The sequence below is a fragment of the Ambystoma mexicanum genome, chromosome 7q, assembly GCF_040938575.1.
Source record: "Ambystoma mexicanum isolate Mex_15411 chromosome 7q, UKY_AmexF1_1, whole genome shotgun sequence".
In the NCBI taxonomy this organism is placed as follows: Eukaryota; Metazoa; Chordata; class Amphibia; order Caudata; family Ambystomatidae; genus Ambystoma; species Ambystoma mexicanum.
This window is the reverse complement of record NC_090941.1, coordinates 1,037,126,191-1,037,146,522: the sequence shown is the minus strand read 5'-3', so window position 1 is coordinate 1,037,146,522 and position 20,332 is coordinate 1,037,126,191. Positions and strand designations below refer to the sequence as shown.

Here is a 20,332-nt window from a genome sequence, read left to right as displayed (position 1 = left end):
AGGTCTGCCTACGTGTAGGTGTCAAAAAAATATTTCAAGAAAAATCAAGGTTGACATCATCACAACAACGTTTCGGCTGAAATGCCGCCTGTCTGGCCATAGTTTCTTTACATAGTTGAAAGTTGCCTTCCTCAGGGCGAAAGAACCTCACAACAGTTTAACCCTGTGGGGAAGCAGACATGAAAGAAAATGAAATTAAATTTAAAAGCATAATGGGAGCGAACTCCAAAATTTGAGTAAAGTTGCCCTTGTTGTTTAAAAGAGAATGAATTAGGAAATAAATTACCTCAATTTTGTAGGCTGTGGATAAGTTAGAAAAACAGGCGTGAAAACGGGCTCAGGGGCCCACAACAGTAATGCCTGAAGAGCGGAACCAACAGGGCCCTTGGTGTAACTGCATCGAGTTAGGACTCACATTGGAAAAAAACAACAACTGAAATGGAAGGGGGAACTTATCAGAATAAAAGTGAAGAAAAGTACAAATAGAGGTTATCCAAATGGGGAGAGGAGTGTAGAGGTATGTACTCACATGTGGATTAAATCCTGTAACTAGATAGCATGCACAGTTGAAAGGTGCAGTCTGTGGAGTATATAGTGCGGAGAGCACATGCGTCGGGTAGCCTAGTGTGGTCCCATATCACTGGCATAGAAGGTGTACAGCCTCTGAAAAATAGAAAATGATGAATAGTGTTAGAAGAATGGACAGATATATACTGTAAACACTAAACTGTGTTTAAGAAAGAACCCACGAGAAATCGTGTTAGAAGAATGGACGGATATATACAGTAAACACTAAACTGTGTTTAAGAAAGAACCCACGAAAAAATCGCGTCTTACCTATAACGACTTGACCAAAGTATAATGCAGATGTACGAGGGGAACAGCCTTTCTTGAAACCCTCTCGCAACACTCTGCAAAGCGAGCACGAATGTTCATATAGCCTAAAGAGGGCAGGAGGCCTAACTCGCCATTTCATTGGGCCTAAAAACAAGATGTGTGGATAGGCTGAGAGCTGCCCCACCTGCATGTCACTCACTTGGGTGGATACAAAAGGGCGCCATGACAGCGGCCTCTGTAACGTCAACTAAGAGAAGCTGCCGCGCCGGAAAGCAGACAGAAGCCTGCGGAGAAGCGTCCGGCTGGGGAGCAGAACACATGCTGCTGGAAGGAGGCAGCCGCCCGCAAGGCAAAACCCAGGTGTGGGATGGAAGCCAAAACATGTTAAATTGGACTGAAATCCTCATTAAGTCCATTAATGTGAGTGGATAAACGATGGATCCATCGAGCCTCCTTCTGTAGGAGGCAGTGGGTTATGTTGGGCGTATTTTTGACCACATCCAGAATCCACCATAATATGTCATTAGCAGAGTGCTGTAGCTCAATGTAGTGACTTACTAGGGGTGCGGTAAGTGTTTTACACCTGATTCTAGATCGATGTTCTGATATTCTAATATGTACCGGTCGTGAAGTTTGACCAACATACCGAAGGCCACACGGGCATTGGATGCAGTATACCACATGTGCGGTTTTGCAGTTTGTCATAGTGGTCAATGTCCATGTTTTTGGCCCAATTTTGAACTCCTTCATTTTCCTGGTGAATTGACAGACAGAGCAAGATCCACAAGGGAAATGCCCTGTGGTGGTCCTCAGGTCCCACAGACCTATTCTGGGGGCGGCTTTCTTAAGGGAAGAGTGCACAAGTTTGTCACGAATATTGCTGCCCCTCTTGAAAGCAAAGCGGGGAGGAGGTGTGTCTGGCAGATTTATTTTGACAATGGGCCAGTATTTCGAGATGAGTTTTTTAATCTCGAAGGTCTGAGGCCCATGGGTCAATACACATGTCATCTGTGAATTGTTCTTATCCAGTACTGAATTGGAATTTTGTTTGGGCGTGAGCAAATTGTCACGGTCAGTAAACCGAGCCCTTTTGTACGCTTGTGTGATCAATCGTTTAGGATAACCTCTGTCTCTAAGGCGACTACTAAGCTTATCTGCTTGTTCATAATAATCAAATAACTCGGAACAGTTTCGCCGGATCCGGAGAAACTGGCCATAGGGTAGATTATCCCTAATATGCCGAGGGTGATTGCTGGAGTAATGTAGGAGAGTATTACGGGCTGTGGTTTTACGGAAAAGCGAACACTTCAATTTTCCAAAATCATCTTTAATTATTAAGTCTAGAAAAGGGATCTGAATATTGCTAGACTCCATGGTGAACTTGATATTAGGATCAACGTTATTCAACCAATCAAAGAAGAGTATTAGCTCGGCTTTAGTGCCTGTCCAAATAAATATGATGTCATCGATATATCTCTTCCATTTGGTTATAGAATAGCGGAAGGGATTGGTGGAAGATAGAATGTGACGAGTTTCAAATTTGAACATAAAGAGAATCGCTAGGCTCGGCGCAAAAGCAGCCCCCATGGCCGTACCTTTTACTTGTAAGAAAAACTGGCCATTAAATTCAAAATAATTTTTGTTGAGAGCTATGGCCATAAGTTCCAAGATGAAGTTATGTGGAACGCGATCCTGAGAATCATATTCCAGGAGAACTTCTCGCATGCATTCTATCGCTTGATCTTGTGGAATGCTAGTATAGAGGGATTGAATGTCCATTGTCACCAGTAATTGAGTAGTGTTGTCAAATTCAAGATTTTCAAAGATAGTAATAGTGTCAGTCGTATCTCTGAGGTATGTCTCAGTTTTTACGCTAATAGGTTTCAGAAATACGTCAATAAATTTGCACAGTGGTTCTAAAATCGAACCACAGCCTGACACTATTGGTCTTCCGGGTGGGTTTTCCTGATTTTTATGTATCTTAGGTAAAGAATACATAGTCGGAATACGACTTTGACTGGTAATGAGAAATTTAGATTCTTTTTCCGTAATCCATTTGCGATCTAAAGCAAATTGTACTACGCTTTCAATTTCTGTGCGAATGTCTCGGGTGGGATCCTTCCTAAGTTTCTTATAGCTGACATCATCTTGTAATAGCGTGTCCATCATGTTGATATATTGAGCCTTAGACATAACTACAATTCCACCTCCTTTGTCTGCAGGTTTTATGACAATGGAGGGGTTGTTGGATAGTTCAATGAGAGCAGAGTTTTCTAATTTAGAGAGATTATGTCTAAGAGATTTCTGTTTTGAATTACTTTTGCGTTTGTCTAAATCTCGAAGGACACATTTTTCAAAGGTCAAAATTTCTCTTGTGACTTCATTGTCTTGGGGCTTGAAGGTTGAAGGGGCTCGTAAGCCAGTGTCTAGTTCCTGCTCATTTCCTCCATGTTCATTAAAGAAAACTTTGAGGCGCACTGTTCTAAGGAACCGGCGAACCTCAAGTTCTGTTTCAAACCAATCCGTTTTTTGTGAGGGCACAAATGAAAGCCCTTTCGAGAGAACTTTAATCTGAGGAGATGTAAGATCAATTTTGGCAAGATTAAAAATTGGTATGTCGCTTTGTTCAACTACCTGTTCAGACGACGCCGTCCGCGAAATTGGCGGCGCGGTTGTTGATAGGGGGGAAACCATGGTTGCCCCCAGAAAGGCCCTCCGGGGCCACCTCTGCCTAAAAAAGGCTGCGGTGGTAAAAAAGGTTGTTGGGGTGGGTGATTTCCAAAGGCTTGTGGTAATTGCCGGTCTTGTCTGGCCTGACCGTCTGAGCTGCTACTGCTAGAATTGGAAAAAGACACCCACCTACGCCTGCCTTTATTTCGTGGTTGGGAAGTTGACTGTGTTTTGGCGGCTTCAATGTATTCCTCTGTGATATATGGGAATATTTTATCCACTTTAAATTCCTGTATGTCAAACTGAAGTTTCTTTGTTTTTTTGCTTAGAGTAGTCGACTTAAAGTCGTCAAAGAGTTTATTAGTTTTCACTAATTGTTCACGAGCGTTAGAGATAGTAGTGTTCTCTAAAAAGGTTTTCTCTTCCTTTTCAAGCTCCTTCTGTATTTCTGCCCCAAGACGCTGGGCAGTTGTTATGGTAAGGACCATAAGGTCCCTACTGCATTTAATGGCAATGTGGCTAAAGGTAGTAGTGTATTCCTTGTCTGTAAGAAACAGACAAGGTTCATTGCGAACTATCAATCCCGCCGGGATGGTGTCAGCCCTTAAATACTCACGGAGGAAATGTCCATGGAGTTCTGTCCTAAAATGCTTTTTTTTGAGTTTCAATATGTCGTCACAACACATGGATTGGGCAACCCCCACTCCTGATCCTAATTGATCAAATAAAGACGGGCCTCCTATAATCTCAGCGGTTTGTTCAAGCGAATAGCTGAAAGTTTGTGCTTCTGCCATTCCGTATTGCTTGACCAATGGGATCCCAACAGTGGGGATGCAGAACTACCAAGGGTAGGCCATGGAAGCCACTCCCACAGCCAAGGGGAAAAAAAGGTTATAAATACCTGCCTCTGAAAAACATAAATTAAGTGTGTTCTTCAGGGATCCTCATTAATTGCGAGATAGCTATAAAGAACGATCCCCAAGCAACCAGGTTGCTGAATATACAAACAAAGAAAGAGGGGGGGGATTTGCCCCATGAGCAGAAAAGGAGGGGACAAAAGACCAAAATAACACCGTAGATCCCTTACTGCTATGTATCAAAATCAACATGATTAAATTGTTCAAAAAAGTACCAAACTCTGGTATCATGCATTTTTATGAAATTCTCTGAAAACAAAAAGGGCAAATTTCTAGAAAGTTATTTGAAAAGTTTATTATTTAGACAAAGAAAATCCTGATGAGCATAAAGGTTGTAATAACAAAGAAGTATAACAGAAATTGTTAAAACACTCACAGTTGTAATTCACAATTTTGTTTAAAGAACAGAAAACAATCAATTATTCTTTTTTTGAGAAGCAGAAAAAAATATTTTTTAAAATAGGTTCTTCTTTGTTGTAAAGTCACAAAGAAGAAGTAAAAAAGGAATGGAGTACTAGTGGAGAGAAGATATATGGACGGTTCTTAAGGTAAACAGTTCTTCCTTCTCTACACAGAACAACCGTATCCTCTCAAACTCTAACTCCAATATTCCTAATGACAGGTCTGCCTACGTGTAGGTGTCAAAAAAATATTTCAAGAAAAATCAAGGTTGACATCATCACAACAACGTTTCGGCTGAAATGCCGCCTGTCTGGCCATAGTTTCTTTACATAGTTGAAAGTTGCCTTCCTCAGGGCGAAAGAACCTCACAACAGTTTAACCCTGTGGGGAAGCAGACATGAAAGAAAATGAAATTAAATTTAAAAGCATAATGGGAGCGAACTCCAAAATTTGAGTAAAGTTGCCCTTGTTGTTTAAAAGAGAATGAATTAGGAAATAAATTACCTCAATTTTGTAGGCTGTGGATAAGTTAGAAAAACAGGCGTGAAAACGGGCTCAGGGGCCCACAACAGTAATGCCTGAAGAGCGGAACCAACAGGGCCCTTGGTGTAACTGCATCGAGTTAGGACTCACATTGGAAAAAAACAACAACTGAAATGGAAGGGGGAACTTATCAGAATAAAAGTGAAGAAAAGTACAAATAGAGGTTATCCAAATGGGGAGAGGAGTGTAGAGGTATGTACTCACATGTGGATTAAATCCTGTAACTAGATAGCATGCACAGTTGAAAGGTGCAGTCTGTGGAGTATATAGTGCGGAGAGCACATGCGTCGGGTAGCCTAGTGTGGTCCCATATCACTGGCATAGAAGGTGTACAGCCTCTGAAAAATAGAAAATGATGAATAGTGTTAGAAGAATGGACAGATATATACTGTAAACACTAAACTGTGTTTAAGAAAGAACCCACGAGAAATCGTGTTAGAAGAATGGACGGATATATACAGTAAACACTAAACTGTGTTTAAGAAAGAACCCACGAAAAAATCGCGTCTTACCTATAACGACTTGACCAAAGTATAATGCAGATGTACGAGGGGAACAGCCTTTCTTGAAACCCTCTCGCAACACTCTGCAAAGCGAGCACGAATGTTCATATAGCCTAAAGAGGGCAGGAGGCCTAACTCGCCATTTCATTGGGCCTAAAAACAAGATGTGTGGATAGGCTGAGAGCTGCCCCACCTGCATGTCACTCACTTGGGTGGATACAAAAGGGCGCCATGACAGCGGCCTCTGTAACGTCAACTAAGAGAAGCTGCCGCGCCGGAAAGCAGACAGAAGCCTGCGGAGAAGCGTCCGGCTGGGGAGCAGAACACATGCTGCTGGAAGGAGGCAGCCGCCCGCAAGGCAAAACCCAGGTGTGGGATGGAAGCCAAAACATGTTAAATTGGACTGAAATCCTCATTAAGTCCATTAATGTGAGTGGATAAACGATGGATCCATCGAGCCTCCTTCTGTAGGAGGCAGTGGGTTATGTTGGGCGTATTTTTGACCACATCCAGAATCCACCATAATATGTCATTAGCAGAGTGCTGTAGCTCAATGTAGTGACTTACTAGGGGTGCGGTAAGTGTTTTACACCTGATTCTAGATCGATGTTCTGATATTCTAATATGTACCGGTCGTGAAGTTTGACCAACATACCGAAGGCCACACGGGCATTGGATGCAGTATACCACATGTGCGGTTTTGCAGTTTGTCATAGTGGTCAATGTCCATGTTTTTGGCCCAATTTTGAACTCCTTCATTTTCCTGGTGAATTGACAGACAGAGCAAGATCCACAAGGGAAATGCCCTGTGGTGGTCCTCAGGTCCCACAGACCTATTCTGGGGGCGGCTTTCTTAAGGGAAGAGTGCACAAGTTTGTCACGAATATTGCTGCCCCTCTTGAAAGCAAAGCGGGGAGGAGGTGTGTCTGGCAGATTTATTTTGACAATGGGCCAGTATTTCGAGATGAGTTTTTTAATCTCGAAGGTCTGAGGCCCATGGGTCAATACACATGTCATCTGTGAATTGTTCTTATCCAGTACTGAATTGGAATTTTGTTTGGGCGTGAGCAAATTGTCACGGTCAGTAAACCGAGCCCTTTTGTACGCTTGTGTGATCAATCGTTTAGGATAACCTCTGTCTCTAAGGCGACTACTAAGCTTATCTGCTTGTTCATAATAATCAAATAACTCGGAACAGTTTCGCCGGATCCGGAGAAACTGGCCATAGGGTAGATTATCCCTAATATGCCGAGGGTGATTGCTGGAGTAATGTAGGAGAGTATTACGGGCTGTGGTTTTACGGAAAAGCGAACACTTCAATTTTCCAAAATCATCTTTAATTATTAAGTCTAGAAAAGGGATCTGAATATTGCTAGACTCCATGGTGAACTTGATATTAGGATCAACGTTATTCAACCAATCAAAGAAGAGTATTAGCTCGGCTTTAGTGCCTGTCCAAATAAATATGATGTCATCGATATATCTCTTCCATTTGGTTATAGAATAGCGGAAGGGATTGGTGGAAGATAGAATGTGACGAGTTTCAAATTTGAACATAAAGAGAATCGCTAGGCTCGGCGCAAAAGCAGCCCCCATGGCCGTACCTTTTACTTGTAAGAAAAACTGGCCATTAAATTCAAAATAATTTTTGTTGAGAGCTATGGCCATAAGTTCCAAGATGAAGTTATGTGGAACGCGATCCTGAGAATCATATTCCAGGAGAACTTCTCGCATGCATTCTATCGCTTGATCTTGTGGAATGCTAGTATAGAGGGATTGAATGTCCATTGTCACCAGTAATTGAGTAGTGTTGTCAAATTCAAGATTTTCAAAGATAGTAATAGTGTCAGTCGTATCTCTGAGGTATGTCTCAGTTTTTACGCTAATAGGTTTCAGAAATACGTCAATAAATTTGCACAGTGGTTCTAAAATCGAACCACAGCCTGACACTATTGGTCTTCCGGGTGGGTTTTCCTGATTTTTATGTATCTTAGGTAAAGAATACATAGTCGGAATACGACTTTGACTGGTAATGAGAAATTTAGATTCTTTTTCCGTAATCCATTTGCGATCTAAAGCAAATTGTACTACGCTTTCAATTTCTGTGCGAATGTCTCGGGTGGGATCCTTCCTAAGTTTCTTATAGCTGACATCATCTTGTAATAGCGTGTCCATCATGTTGATATATTGAGCCTTAGACATAACTACAATTCCACCTCCTTTGTCTGCAGGTTTTATGACAATGGAGGGGTTGTTGGATAGTTCAATGAGAGCAGAGTTTTCTAATTTAGAGAGATTATGTCTAAGAGATTTCTGTTTTGAATTACTTTTGAGTTTGTCTAAATCTCGAAGGACACATTTTTCAAAGGTCAAAATTTCTCTTGTGACTTCATTGTCTTGGGGCTTGAAGGTTGAAGGGGCTCGTAAGCCAGTGTCTAGTTCCTGCTCATTTCCTCCATGTTCATTAAAGAAAACTTTGAGGCGCACTGTTCTAAGGAACCGGCGAACCTCAAGTTCTGTTTCAAACCAATCCGTTTTTTGTGAGGGCACAAATGAAAGCCCTTTCGAGAGAACTTTAATCTGAGGAGATGTAAGATCAATTTTGGCAAGATTAAAAATTGGTATGTCGCTTTGTTCAACTACCTGTTCAGACGACGCCGTCCGCGAAATTGGCGGCGCGGTTGTTGATAGGGGGGAAACCATGGTTGCCCCCAGAAAGGCCCTCCGGGGCCACCTCTGCCTAAAAAAGGCTGCGGTGGTAAAAAAGGTTGTTGGGGTGGGTGATTTCCAAAGGCTTGTGGTGATTGCCGGTCTTGTCTGGCCTGACCGTCTGAGCTGCTACTGCTAGAATTGGAAAAAGACACCCACCTACGCCTGCCTTTATTTCGTGGTTGGGAAGTTGACTGTGTTTTGGCGGCTTCAATGTATTCCTCTGTGATATATGGGAATATTTTATCCACTTTAAATTCCTGTATGTCAAACTGAAGTTTCTTTGTTTTTTTGCTTAGAGTAGTCGACTTAAAGTCGTCAAAGAGTTTATTAGTTTTCACTAATTGTTCACGAGCGTTAGAGATAGTAGTGTTCTCTAAAAAGGTTTTCTCTTCCTTTTCAAGCTCCTTCTGTATTTCTGCCCCAAGACGCTGGGCAGTTGTTATGGTAAGGACCATAAGGTCCCTACTGCATTTAATGGCAATGTGGCTAAAGGTAGTAGTGTATTCCTTGTCTGTAAGAAACAGACAAGGTTCATTGCGAACTATCAATCCCGCCGGGATGGTGTCAGCCCTTAAATACTCACGGAGGAAATGTCCATGGAGTTCTGTCCTAAAATGCTTTTTTTTGAGTTTCAATATGTCGTCACAACACATGGATTGGGCAACCCCCACTCCTGATCCTAATTGATCAAATAAAGACGGGCCTCCTATAATCTCAGCGGTTTGTTCAAGCGAATAGCTGAAAGTTTGTGCTTCTGCCATTCCGTATTGCTTGACCAATGGGATCCCAACAGTGGGGATGCAGAACTACCAAGGGTAGGCCATGGAAGCCACTCCCACAGCCAAGGGGAAAAAAAGGTTATAAATACCTGCCTCTGAAAAACATAAATTAAGTGTGTTCTTCAGGGATCCTCATTAATTGCGAGATAGCTATAAAGAACGATCCCCAAGCAACCAGGTTGCTGAATATACAAACAAAGAAAGAGGGGGGGGATTTGCCCCATGAGCAGAAAAGGAGGGGACAAAAGACCAAAATAACACCGTAGATCCCTTACTGCTATGTATCAAAATCAACATGATTAAATTGTTCAAAAAAGTACCAAACTCTGGTATCATGCATTTTTATGAAATTCTCTGAAAACAAAAAGGGCAAATTTCTAGAAAGTTATTTGAAAAGTTTATTATTTAGACAAAGAAAATCCTGATGAGCATAAAGGTTGTAATAACAAAGAAGTATAACAGAAATTGTTAAAACACTCACAGTTGTAATTCACAATTTTGTTTAAAGAACAGAAAACAATCAATTATTCTTTTTTTGAGAAGCAGAAAAAAATATTTTTTAAAATAGGTTCTTCTTTGTTGTAAAGTCACAAAGAAGAAGTAAAAAAGGAATGGAGTACTAGTGGAGAGAAGATATATGGACGGTTCTTAAGGTAAACAGTTCTTCCTTCTCTACACAGAACAACCGTATCCTCTCAAACTCTAACTCCAATATTCCTAATGACAGGTCTGCCTACGTGTAGGTGTCAAAAAAATATTTCAAGAAAAATCAAGGTTGACATCATCACAACAACGTTTCGGCTGAAATGCCGCCTGTCTGGCCATAGTTTCTTTACATAGTTGAAAGTTGCCTTCCTCAGGGCGAAAGAACCTCACAACAGTTTAACCCTGTGGGGAAGCAGACATGAAAGAAAATGAAATTAAATTTAAAAGCATAATGGGAGCGAACTCCAAAATTTGAGTAAAGTTGCCCTTGTTGTTTAAAAGAGAATGAATTAGGAAATAAATTACCTCAATTTTGTAGGCTGTGGATAAGTTAGAAAAACAGGCGTGAAAACGGGCTCAGGGGCCCACAACAGTAATGCCTGAAGAGCGGAACCAACAGGGCCCTTGGTGTAACTGCATCGAGTTAGGACTCACATTGGAAAAAAACAACAACTGAAATGGAAGGGGGAACTTATCAGAATAAAAGTGAAGAAAAGTACAAATAGAGGTTATCCAAATGGGGAGAGGAGTGTAGAGGTATGTACTCACATGTGGATTAAATCCTGTAACTAGATAGCATGCACAGTTGAAAGGTGCAGTCTGTGGAGTATATAGTGCGGAGAGCACATGCGTCGGGTAGCCTAGTGTGGTCCCATATCACTGGCATAGAAGGTGTACAGCCTCTGAAAAATAGAAAATGATGAATAGTGTTAGAAGAATGGACAGATATATACTGTAAACACTAATCTGTGTTTAAGAAAGAACCCACGAGAAATCGTGTTAGAAGAATGGACGGATATATACAGTAAACACTAAACTGTGTTTAAGAAAGAACCCACGAAAAAATCGCGTCTTACCTATAACGACTTGACCAAAGTATAATGCAGATGTACGAGGGGAACAGCCTTTCTTGAAACCCTCTCGCAACACTCTGCAAAGCGAGCACGAATGTTCATATAGCCTAAAGAGGGCAGGAGGCCTAACTCGCCATTTCATTGGGCCTAAAAACAAGATGTGTGGATAGGCTGAGAGCTGCCCCACCTGCATGTCACTCACTTGGGTGGATACAAAAGGGCGCCATGACAGCGGCCTCTGTAACGTCAACTAAGAGAAGCTGCCGCGCCGGAAAGCAGACAGAAGCCTGCGGAGAAGCGTCCGGCTGGGGAGCAGAACACATGCTGCTGGAAGGAGGCAGCCGCCCGCAAGGCAAAACCCAGGTGTGGGATGGAAGCCAAAACATGTTAAATTGGACTGAAATCCTCATTAAGTCCATTAATGTGAGTGGATAAACGATGGATCCATCGAGCCTCCTTCTGTAGGAGGCAGTGGGTTATGTTGGGCGTATTTTTGACCACATCCAGAATCCACCATAATATGTCATTAGCAGAGTGCTGTAGCTCAATGTAGTGACTTACTAGGGGTGCGGTAAGTGTTTTACACCTGATTCTAGAGCATGTGTTCTGCTCCCCAGCCGGACGCTTCTCCGCAGGCTTCTGTCTGCTTTCCGGCGCGGCAGCTTCTCTTAGTTGACGTTACAGAGGCCGCTGTCATGGCGCCCTTTTGTATCCACCCAAGTGAGTGACATGCAGGTGGGGCAGCTCTCAGCCTATCCACACATCTTGTTTTTAGGCCCAATGAAATGGCGAGTTAGGCCTCCTGCCCTCTTTAGGCTATATGAACATTCGTGCTCGCTTTGCAGAGTGTTGCGAGAGGGTTTCAAGAAAGGCTGTTCCCCTCGTACATCTGCATTATACTTTGGTCAAGTCGTTATAGGTAAGACGCGATTTTTTCGTGGGTTCTTTCTTAAACACAGTTTAGTGTTTACTGTATATATCCGTCCATTCTTCTAACACGATTTCTCGTGGGTTCTTTCTTAAACACAGTTTAGTGTTTACAGTATATATCTGTCCATTCTTCTAACACTATTCATCATTTTCTATTTTTCAGAGGCTGTACACCTTCTATGCCAGTGATATGGGACCACACTAGGCTACCCGACGCATGTGCTCTCCGCACTATATACTCCACAGACTGCACCTTTCAACTGTGCATGCTATCTAGTTACAGGATTTAATCCACATGTGAGTACATACCTCTACACTCCTCTCCCCATTTGGATAACCTCTATTTGTACTTTTCTTCACTTTTATTCTGATAAGTTCCCCCTTCCATTTCAGTTGTTGTTTTTTTCCAATGTGAGTCCTAACTCGATGCAGTTACACCAAGGGCCCTGTTGGTTCCGCTCTTCAGGCATTACTGTTGTGGGCCCCTGAGCCCGTTTTCACGCCTGTTTTTCTAACTTATCCACAGCCTACAAAATTGAGGTAATTTATTTCCTAATTCATTCTCTTTTAAACAACAAGGGCAACTTTACTCAAATTTTGGAGTTCGCTCCCATTATGCTTTTAAATTTAATTTCATTTTCTTTCATGTCTGCTTCCCCACAGGGTTAAACTGTTGTGAGGTTCTTTCGCCCTGAGGAAGGCAACTTTCAACTATGTAAAGAAACTATGGCCAGACAGGCGGCATTTCAGCCGAAACGTTGTTGTGATGATGTCAACCTTGATTTTTCTTGAAATATTTTTTTGACACCTACACGTAGGCAGACCTGTCATTAGGAATATTGGAGTTAGAGTTTGAGAGGATACGGTTGTTCTGTGTAGAGAAGGAAGAACTGTTTACCTTAAGAACCGTCCATATATCTTCTCTCCACTAGTACTCCATTCCTTTTTTACTTCTTCTTTGTGACTTTACAACAAAGAAGAACCTATTTTAAAAAATATTTTTTTCTGCTTCTCAAAAAAAGAATAATTGATTGTTTTCTGTTCTTTAAACAAAATTGTGAATTACAACTGTGAGTGTTTTAACAATTTCTGTTATACTTCTTTGTTATTACAACCTTTATGCTCATCAGGATTTTCTTTGTCTAAATAATAAACTTTTCAAATAACTTTCTAGAAATTTGCCCTTTTTGTTTTCAGAGAATTTCATAAAAATGCATGATACCAGAGTTTGGTACTTTTTTGAACAATTTAATCATGTTGATTTTGATACATAGCAGTAAGGGATCTACGGTGTTATTTTTCCCTACAACCTTCCTGCAGCCCGAACATGCCTTTAGACCTAAGGGATGGCGCATCCAGCAGTATGGGTAACTTTGACGAATCCAGACTCCACCTCTTATCTTTCCTGCGCCTTATTTCACGTGAAGAATCCCCAGCCTGGTTTCGGCATCATTCCGAAAGGGAAGTTATGGAACATGTAGGAAGGTCAGATTTAGGACTCGGGTTGTTACAGCCCCCTGTACCTTTAAGGCACACGCCTGCTGGGCTAAGGGGTGTGTTCGATAACGAAGGGCTGGAGGGAGGAGTGTTGGCTTGGTGACGCCATTTCCTGTAGTAGCTTGAATAAAGAAAGTTGTGTTCCTTATCCCTCCGGCTCCACATCCTTCTTTCATGTATGGAGGCCCAGTCCGGGCAACATCTGGCGACGAGGATCTCTCCCCGTGAGCCAGAGTCCTCCTTCCAGAGGTGATCCCACCAGGTGTCCTACAATACATGCGACTTGTGATCCCATCTGGCTGCTTCCTCCTCCTCTGCAGAACCGCACAGCGCTCCAGAGATGGCGCTTCCCGCCGCGTCTCATTTCTCTGGTTACAGGCCCCGGCTCCCCCATGGTATCCTGCGTTCGGGTGCAACCCCCCCCCTCTACCACACCAAGAAGCTCTGCAGTGGGGAACCACCGAGCATTGAGATCACCGCAGCCCTGCGAGCCGACGGACTGCCCGTGGCGCAGGAGCGTGCACACAGTGCCATCGGCAGAGCACCCCCCACCCCAGTGCCTGCCCGCTGCAATGGAACTGGGCCAAATACGCTCTTGCAGGAGCAAGCGTGCACTGACAGTGAGCAGCCGCATCGAAGGAGAGCGTCCTCGCTCGACGCGGCTCCGCCTACAGCACCCTGCTGGTGCTTCACAACGTTCTTCACCCCACTTGCCTGCAGAGCCACAAGGCCCGCTAGGAGCAGGCTCACCAGAGACTAGTCCTCCTTACTTGGCCCCACATCACTGCACGTGGCCATAGGGACTCTGAGGGCCTACTGAACACTCCCACACTGTATCTCTGGTTCTCTTTTCTTCTTGGCTCTAGTTTCTCCTGCGTGCCACGTCAGTGCGGCCCCCTGGGACACTTGCTCGCCACCAGACCCACAGCTAGTGTGAGTAGGTGGGCCAGCGCTTGCCTCACGATCAACACAGAGGGCACTGACTGCCAACATGGGCGAACCAGCGTCACCACCCCCCGCCCGCAGCATGAAATCCGTACAGCTGCGCATGCCCCTTCCGTTTTCTATGACGCCACAAAAAAACAAGGATCCTCGGTCGACCGAATGGATGGAGGACTTCTACCACTTCGTCAGAGGGTCGGGGGAATGCGACTCACCTCACCTACGGGACGTATTCCTCAATTTAGTGAGGGGGAGGTGAAAACCATTGTCAAAACCATCCCAACGGCCGATCAACCTGATTTCGCCTCCCTGATCGCCGCACTCGACAGGCTACTTATTATCGAGCTCAACAGAGACTATGAGAGATACCTATTCAATCAATGCACGCAGACGCCACAGGAGACTGTTGACGAGTACATAACCCGCTTGTGGGTCAAAGGTGTCCACTGCCAGTTTGATGCTTTCTCGCTGGACGAAGACATACGCCTGCACATCATTGAGGGCTGCCTATCACCCAAGCTTAAGAAACAACTACTAAAAAAGCCCTCACAATCCCAGAGGTCAGTGAACTTGCAAGAATCTTTGTAAGGGTAGATGCCCAGGCTACTTCAATGGCTGGCGCACCAGCACTAAAGCATGACACGACTGAACTCATTGCTGCAGTTCAACAGCCAGTCCCACTGCAGGGGGAGAGGGGTGTCACTCCATATAGACAACCCAACGTGCCAGCTCCCAGACAACAGAGACAGTGCTACCAATGCGGCATTGTGTTACCCCACTCAGGCGCTCCCGTCCTGCGCTGTCGCAAAGGTGTGCCAACTGTGGGAGAGAGGGCCACTTGCAATCTGTCTGCAGGGAGAGGAGGCCGTTTCCTACCCTGAGACCCCAGTTGCCCACTAGCATGCCATACCAGCCACCGCAACCTCAATATTTTCCAAAGTGGTTCTACCAGCCCAACCAACGGCGGTATGGCCATGCCGTTGACGAATACCATTATCCAGACTATCCACAAGCCTATGGGTACCATGAACAGCCGTCCCACCTGGCAGAGGAGTACGACGAACCCCCTGAAGGGTACCTAGAGGAAGAAAGTCAGTACACATCCATGCCCAACACAGACGCCTCGTATTACGACCTGTCAGCACAGGATGAATATTTCAACCTCATCCAAGACAGCGAGGAGGCCAAGGAGGCTCCGCGGATCCCAGTCCAGATGGGTAACTGCCTTTTTCACTCCCTGGTGGACTCTGGCACCACTGTGAACATCATGGTGGAGCAAGAGTACCTTGGAATCCCTGATAGACCAGCGCTAGAGATGACCCAATCCAGAATCTTCCAGTGGGGCATGGCCAAACCCCTGCAGACCATTGCCGATTTCAAGCGTCGACTCCTCCTCATAGGATGGCAAACTGACACAACCATACACGTCATCCGATGTCCCATAAAAGGACGATGCCTCCTCAGCTATTACACAGCCTCATGCCTGGGCCTCATTGACATTCATGTCGGTGATGATGACGTGATAACCTCAGCTGCAGTGAATCAGAGGCACGAGGACACTGTGAGAGCCGTCACGCCCGGCGAAACCCAAGGCCTCATCACCAAGCGTGACATTATAGAAAGATTCCCTCAACTGTGTACGGGTTTGGAAAGACTAAAGGGCCCACCGATCAGGCTGCACACAGACCCATCTGTGAGACCGGTCCCACAACACCCCAGGAGAGTTGGGTTCCATCTTCAAGAGGCTGTTTCCAGAGAGCTCGACCAGCTACTCTCCGATGGCATCATTGAGCCCGCCACAGGGCCCACTTTGTGGGTCTCACCCCTGGTCATTGTGCCAAAAGAGGGCGGCAGGCTGTGCCTGTGTGTCGACATGAGGATGGCGAATACCGCTATCCAGAGGGAGAGACTCCCGGGCCCTTGCATCCACTGTTGAGGACATGATCGTGCAACTCAACAATGCCCGAATGTTCTCCAAACTTGATTTGATACAGCGGTACCATCAACTGGAACTGCATCCTGACTCAAGAGTGATAACAACGTTCGCCACCCATGAAGCGATGTTCCGATATGGGAGACTAAACTTCGGAATCTCCTCAGCGGCAGAGATCTTCCAGGAGGCCGTGAGGCAGATCATCAGGCCTATCCCAGGGGCATTGAATTACAGTGATGACATTCTCATTTTAGGAGCATCCAAAGAGGCACACAACGCTGCACTCCTTGCCACTTGTACAGCGGTCTAGGCCGCAGGCCATACACTCAATATTGACAAGTGTCAGTTCATGAAGTCCAAGTTGAAGTTTTTTGGACACATATTCTCCGGAGAGGGGAAGACGCCCGACCCGGAGAAGGTCGACACAATTACCAAACTAAAAGAGCCACAGCAAGTGGGCAATGTTCAGTCCTTTCTGGGGATGGCTGGATACTGTGCGAGATACATCCCCCACTATGCCTCGATTACTGAACCACTCAGGAAACTGCCACAGAAGGAGGCCGTGTTCAATAAGTCCTCAACATGCCAACAGGCGTTCGAGTCCATCAAGAAGACCCTGACGGAGGCCCATCGCCTTGTATATTTCGACCCCTCCTGGCAGACGGAAATAACAGTGGATGCTAGTCATGTTGGCCTGGGTGCCATCCTGGCACAAACGAGCGGAGCTGACATCAACCCTAAACACATCGTGGCATACGCTAGCATAGCCCTGTCCATGCCGGAGTCCTGCTAATCGCAGGCCGAGAAGGAGAGCTTGGCCGCCGTTTGGGCCTGCAAGCATTTCCACAATTTTATTATTGGCAAGAAGTTCACCTTGATCACTGATCATCAGGTGCTGTTATCTTTGTTTGGCAACCCACACACCAAAATGCCCCCGAGGATCGAGCGTTGGGGCATCAGACTGCAGGAGTACGACTACGACATTGTGCACAGGCCTTGGGGCGACCTGAACACGGCGGACTACCTCTCCCACCATCCTGTGGGCCCTCCGGTCACCCGCGGGGGTGACGTGGCGTACATCGACTATGTGGCTGCCAGCTTGCTCCCCCCTGCGCTGTCCTTGGACACGGTTGCGGCCGCGTCGGCTGCCAACCCAACGACCTCTCTTGCCCTCAGCCTGATGAATACCAACAAATGGAAGGACTACCGATGGGCGATTCTGGCTCACCCGGGGGTGTGCAAGGAGGAAATGGAGAGACTGGCAAGGGTGCAGTCTGAGATGGCTGTAAAGGGCCACAATATACTCTGAGGTTGCTGCATCATCATTCCTGCCACTCTCAGGGCTGACGTTGTCCGAACTGCTCAAGAAGGACACCGAGGGGCTGTAAATACCAAAAGACAATTACGCTGCCATGTCTGGTTCCCTTTCCTGGACTCATTGGTCAATGAGTGGATGAAGAACTGCCTAGCCTGCCAGTGTACGGCACCGGCAGAGCCCCCGGTACCCCTTCAACCCATGCAAATTCCAGAGCGGCCATGGGAGAGAGTTGCAGTCGACTTCTATGGACCAGTGGAGTCCGGGGAGCACCTCCTCCTCCTCATTGACGAGTACTCTCGCTTCCCCATCATTAAGAGAATTGCTACCACAGCGTTCCCCCAGGTAGCAGCCACCCCGGATGAAGTGCTCAGTGAATGGGGCATCCCGAGGGTGATCAAGTCAGATAATGGCCCGCCCTTCAAAGGCCATGAATTCGAGGCGCTGACGAAACACCTGGGATTCAAGCACCTGAAGATAACACCACAGTGGCCACAGGCGAATAGCATGGTGGAACGCTTCATGGCGTCAATAAACAAAAGACTTCAAAGGGCCTGCATAGAGGCCACCAATCCTCATCAGGCCCTGTGCCGGCTCCTAAGGGACTATCGCAACACTATGCACAAGCCCACCAACAACACCCTGGCAGAATTGATGGTCCGATACGATGTGCACACACGCATCGTGAGAGACTCCTCGACTCCAGGGGAATGGACGCTGAGGTGGCCCATAGAGATGCAGAGGTGAAGGAAAGAAGAAAGCAAGAGTCTTGACACAAGGCGCCAAGAGGGACCCAAGGACTTCCAGATTGGGGACGAGGGTCTTGTTTAGCAGCCCATGTTCAAGAAGACAGACTCTCGATTTGCTCGGAAGCCCATTGGTGTCACGGCCGTCAAAGGGACGATGGTTACTGCCCAGAATGAAGACAAGGCAGTCACGAGAAATGGCTCCCTATTCAAACACTTAATCAAGAGAGAAGACTGTGAGTCTCCTCCTCCGCCGAAGCCAGACCCGGTGTCTCGGGAGCCACGGGACGACCTGTGGGTCCCACCCAGAGGGGACCCAGGTCACGGAGGAACTCTAGACGATCCTTTGGGAGAAAGAGAATTTAGAGAGTGACAAGCCAGACCCCAGCGGGTGACGAGGAAGCCACTACGCTGGGTCGAAGAATGTTGACCCGAATGTTTGAAGATTCGTCCGGGGGTGGTGTTACAGCCCCCTGTGCCTTTAAGGCACACGCCTGCTGGGCTAAGGGGTGTGTTCGATGACGAAGGGCTGGAGGGAGGAGTGTTGGCGTGGAGACGCCAGTTCCTGTTTCAGTTTGAATAAAGAAAAAGGTATTCCTTATCCCTCCGGCTCCGTGTCCTTCTTTCATGTATGATGGCCCAGTCCGGGCTACACGGGTGACTAGGTGTTGTTTCAAGGGTTTTTCTATTCTATAACAAAAAGAGTGCTCGCCAAAAGGCCTAAAAGAAAAAAGTAGTCTGTCCAGAATCCTACTCTCACCTAACCACTTTCTCTATCTGCCAACAAAAAAAATAACACCAAACAAAACAAAAATAAGCCTATGTGGTGTCTGAAGGGGCAACTGCTGATTTCTGACCCCTTGTCCCTTTAGTCATGACCTCTGCCACAGTTCAAGTTCACAATAGACAGTTCACTGTGTGCTGGAATACTATTATGGAGGTCTAGTCCAGGCCTCTCTCCATCTTACTGTCAATGACAGGCCTTACCTGAGATGGCTTCTTGGATGACGAAGAGTAGAGGTAAGGCCTGTCTTCTCTATAAGTCACCCTGCTAACCTGGTGTATATATAGTACAGGTGCAAGGAGTGGCCACTCGGGAAGAGGAGTCTCAGGAAACAGTAGGAAAAAGTCTCAACCGAGACACAAAAAACATCCTGCTGGTAAATGCTGCTGCCAGGCGCCGGTCCACGCCTCCAGAAATCCAAATGCAGAAGCAGTCCTCAAAAAATGCAGTTGTTAGGCTTCTATTTCAGGAGCCAAGTAGATGCAGAATACAAACAGCAGTGCAGCAGGGTGGAATTCAATATAAAGAAAGGAATGGAGTGTGCTGAGGGAAAACAGAGTTTGTTCTGCCCAAACAGGAGAGATCTGAAATGGAAATAGCATAAATCCCGATCGGAGTGACTAGGGAGAGCAGTAAGAACCCCAGGAAGAGCGATCCAATACTCCATGGGGGACACTGACACTTACTCTCTCCTGATATTCTTTCTGTCTTTTGTCTTCCCCACTCTTGGGGTTCCCTCAGTCTCTCCCCACTTTGGGGCCCTTCTCTTTCACACTACCTACTGTGGGACTTTCTTTGTTTTCTCCCACTCTGGGTTTCTTTTCCTTCTTCCACGCCACTCTTGGGTTGTCTCAGGTTCTCCCCACTCTGGTTCTCTTCTCACTCTCCGGTCTGGGGCTTTCCCACTTTCTTTGCTCTTCAGTGCTCCTCTGGTATATTCTTCACCTCTCCTCACTCTGGGTTGTCTTCACTCTTTCACTCACTTTTTGCACGCCTCCCTCTCCACTCAAGCCACGATTGCCTCAAACGGTGATCCTTGGGGGGTCAGTGCAGTCTGGCCGGCTCTCCTGTCATCGTGGAGCCGTTTACGTGACTCTTTGCCCGTGCTCTGCTTCGGTTGTCTGGGAGTCGCTTATGAGCCTTCTCAACTGGGCTCTGCTTCGGCCTTACGGAACTCTCTCTCGTTCATCTAGTTCTGTCTGGCTAGAGTCGCTTATGCGACTTCTCAGCTCGGCTCCACCCTGAACTACCAAGACTCACTCT

General features: G+C 45.9%; 2 protein-coding genes across 2 annotated transcripts; both read right to left on the bottom strand.

The window, feature by feature from the left end:
- Nucleotides 1–301: 301 nt before the first annotated feature.
- Nucleotides 302–3,531, bottom strand: LOC138528110 (uncharacterized). The gene is made up of 2 exons (XM_069639563.1): nucleotides 530–3,531; nucleotides 302–433 (listed from the first exon to the last, which is right to left on the bottom strand). The coding sequence occupies exon 1, from the start codon at nucleotides 3,529–3,531 to the stop codon at nucleotides 1,222–1,224; it is 2,310 nt and encodes a 769-aa protein (XP_069495664.1). The 3' UTR covers nucleotides 302–433; nucleotides 530–1,221.
- Nucleotides 3,532–5,344: 1,813 nt separating this feature from the next.
- On the bottom strand, nucleotides 5,345–8,630 carry LOC138527939 (uncharacterized). The gene is made up of 2 exons (XM_069639311.1): nucleotides 5,574–8,630; nucleotides 5,345–5,477 (listed from the first exon to the last, which is right to left on the bottom strand). Exon 1 carries the CDS (start codon nucleotides 8,573–8,575, stop codon nucleotides 6,266–6,268), a length of 2,310 nt encoding a protein of 769 aa, XP_069495412.1. The 5' UTR covers nucleotides 8,576–8,630; the 3' UTR covers nucleotides 5,345–5,477; nucleotides 5,574–6,265.
- Between the last annotated feature and the right edge of the window lie 11,702 nt (nucleotides 8,631–20,332).

Coding starts and splice junctions, on each gene's coding strand:
- LOC138527939 (XM_069639311.1), bottom strand. CDS start 8,575: ATGGTTTCCCCCCTATCAACAACCGCGCCGCCAATTTCGCGGACGGCG.
- LOC138528110 (XM_069639563.1), bottom strand. CDS start 3,531: ATGGTTTCCCCCCTATCAACAACCGCGCCGCCAATTTCGCGGACGGCG.